This window comes from Penaeus chinensis, chromosome 32 (assembly GCF_019202785.1).
Source record: "Penaeus chinensis breed Huanghai No. 1 chromosome 32, ASM1920278v2, whole genome shotgun sequence".
NCBI classification, from domain to species: Eukaryota; Metazoa; Arthropoda; class Malacostraca; order Decapoda; family Penaeidae; genus Penaeus; species Penaeus chinensis.
The window spans coordinates 22636520-22639019 of NC_061850.1; the positions used below are offsets into that span (position 1 = coordinate 22636520).

At 51.4% G+C, this 2500-nt stretch overlaps 1 protein-coding gene across 1 annotated transcript in view; it reads left to right on the forward strand.

Moving 5' to 3' along the window:
- Positions 1-2500, forward strand: part of LOC125042470 — a 285544-nt gene that overhangs the window by 10121 nt on the left and 272923 nt on the right. The window contains 1 exon segment of the mRNA XM_047638108.1: positions 1743-2500. This exon segment is cut by the window's right edge and continues 147 nt beyond it. Coding sequence (XP_047494064.1) covers positions 1743-2500 — 758 coding nt within the window.

Genomic DNA, 2500 nt, shown 5'->3' on the forward strand with positions numbered 1-2500 from the left:
GTATCAGTATCATTATCAGTATCATCATCATTATCATTATTACTGTTCTTATTATAAACATTCTTATTATTGCTATCATTATTTATCATGTTGTTATTATCGTTATTGTTTTATCATTGTTGTTGCCTTCAAGATGGTTTTAATGATCATAACGTCCTTTTTATCAAAAATGTCGGTAAAGTTTTCCTCTGCCCTTTTTACCGTTTTTATTTAGTTATATGTTTTTACAAGGATTTACTGTATATTTTTTCCTTTATATTGATTATTCATTATTCACAATATGTATCCAATCAAAGAGAAAAATGTTTTGCAAAAGACGATTATTGCAACGCGATCCATCACCGCACCTGTCTGGCTTAACCACGAGGGGGTTACGGCACCACAACAGGTTTAGAGTGAGTGCCACGTTGAGCCACGAACAGCGACGGCGGCGAAGGGAACAAGTGGGTGAGACTTGTGAGAGTGCCAGAGAGTGCCCCCGCGTGCCCACTCACACCCTACAGTGCCACAGACGCTAGTACTTTCTTGTAATGCTTCGCCCGCTATTTGTAATGTTCGGATAGGTGCGTGGGTGGCGAATAGCGGTCCTGGATCGTCAGGAGCGGGTCTCGGTATCATCTGGTGTTTCGTTTCGCGATTCGCTGCTTCGGTTACGTGTTTCGGGTTCGGGTTTCGGATAGGTTTTCGCCGTCCGGATGTTGGGGGTGCGGGTGGGTGCCAGTGCCGGAGTTTGAGCGATGCCTCAGTGCCGATGAAAGACGACTGTGCTGAAGTAACGCCTTTTGATGTTGTTCACAGGACTGGCACTTGTTGTCGAACTCGAGCTGCACAAGTTAAGTGTTGTTCGGAATCGGGAAAGCGGCTGCATGTTGATGAGCCGGTGGAATGTTGCCTTGTTCTTGTCTCCTTTAACATGCTATCGTTTCTTTCTTCTTGGCAATAAGCTTGTTTGAGAGAGAGGGAGGGAGGGAGGGAGGGAGGGAGGGAGGAGGGAGGGAGGGAGGGAGGGAGGGAGGGAGGGAGGGAGGGAGGGGAGGGAGAGAGGGAGAGAGGGAGAGAGGGAGAGAGAGAGAGAGAGAGAGAGGAGAGAGAGAGAGAGAGAGAGAGAGAGAGAGAGACAGAGACAGAGACAGAGACAGAGACAGAGACAGAGACAGAGAGACAGACAGACAGACAGACTGAGAGAGACAACGAGAGACAGGCAGACAGACAGGCAGACAGACAGACAGACAGACAGACAGACAGACAGACAGACAGACAGACAGACAGACAGACAGACAGACAGACAGACAGACACAGAGACACAGAGACACAGAGAGAGAGAGAGAGAAAGAGAGAGAGAGAGAGGGAGAGAGGAAGGGAGGGAAGGGGGGAGGGGACGCCCGTTTGTGTTGTCCAGCGAAAAGTTATATGTCATATGTTTATTGCAACAACATGGAGTTAGCAATGTGTCTCTACTATGATCTTGTATTTTGAAAGTATCGAAATTTATTTAAATTCTTGCTTATAAAGGTAAATAATGTTTCGAAAATAATTTTAAAGGTGACTGGATTTGTTCATCTTTTAAACCCGCAGCTTATATACTTACAATGCGCAGAATATGTAGAAAATGGTAACTAAAAGTGGCTCAATTCATCGAGCAGAAAGACCCATAGGAGTGAAGTGATCGGAACTATCTCGAAGAATAGGAATGGCACCGAAAAGCCGAGCGTTGCCAGTGCCGTGTGTGCCCGAGGTGTGAGACGTCGCCTGGGGGCATGAGGCGAGGGCATGGCACCATGAGCTGGTGTTCGGCCACGAGGAACACCTCTCCCGCGAGCCCGCTGGGGCGCCTTCGAGCAAGATGAAACCGCTACGATCTCAAGTTAGCTTTAGTAAGGATAGGAACTTCACCTTTCGTCGCAAAACCGACAGTTTCAAAGAGAAGAAAGATGAAGACAGCGATAAGGAGAAGGAAAAGGAGAAAGAGAAGGAGAAGAGTAAAGGCAAAGACAAGGAGAAAAAGGGAGACGGCCACCAGATAACGTCTGCCATCGCCTCGTCGCTCGCCGCAACGCTGTCGCCATTCTCATCGTTTGTCACTTCTCATTCCCCCCGGGGCAGCCGCAAGCCGTCCCCGAGCCCCACGGGTTCTCGCAGGTCGAGCCCCCCCTCCCCCAGGGTGCAGGAGGCCCCGCACCATCACCCCCTCCTGCCCGTGCCGAGGACCAACTCCTTCTCCCACCGCGCGATCCCTCACACGCCGCACCCGAAGGCCCGAACCAACTCCTTCAACATCCCCAACTCCTCCACGACCCCAAGGGCCTCGTGCTCCCCTGCAAAGGCGTCCTCGAGGGCGTCCTGCTCCCCGCTCCCTTCCAGCAGCCCCAGCATGTCCCCCAGCGCCTCCAGCCCCTCCCTCAGCCCCAGCACCAGCAGGTCGGAGAGCTCGTCCTCCGTCAGCGACACCACGGACGAGGACCCGCCGCTCCCCAGGCTTCCCCACGGGGGATGCCGACCC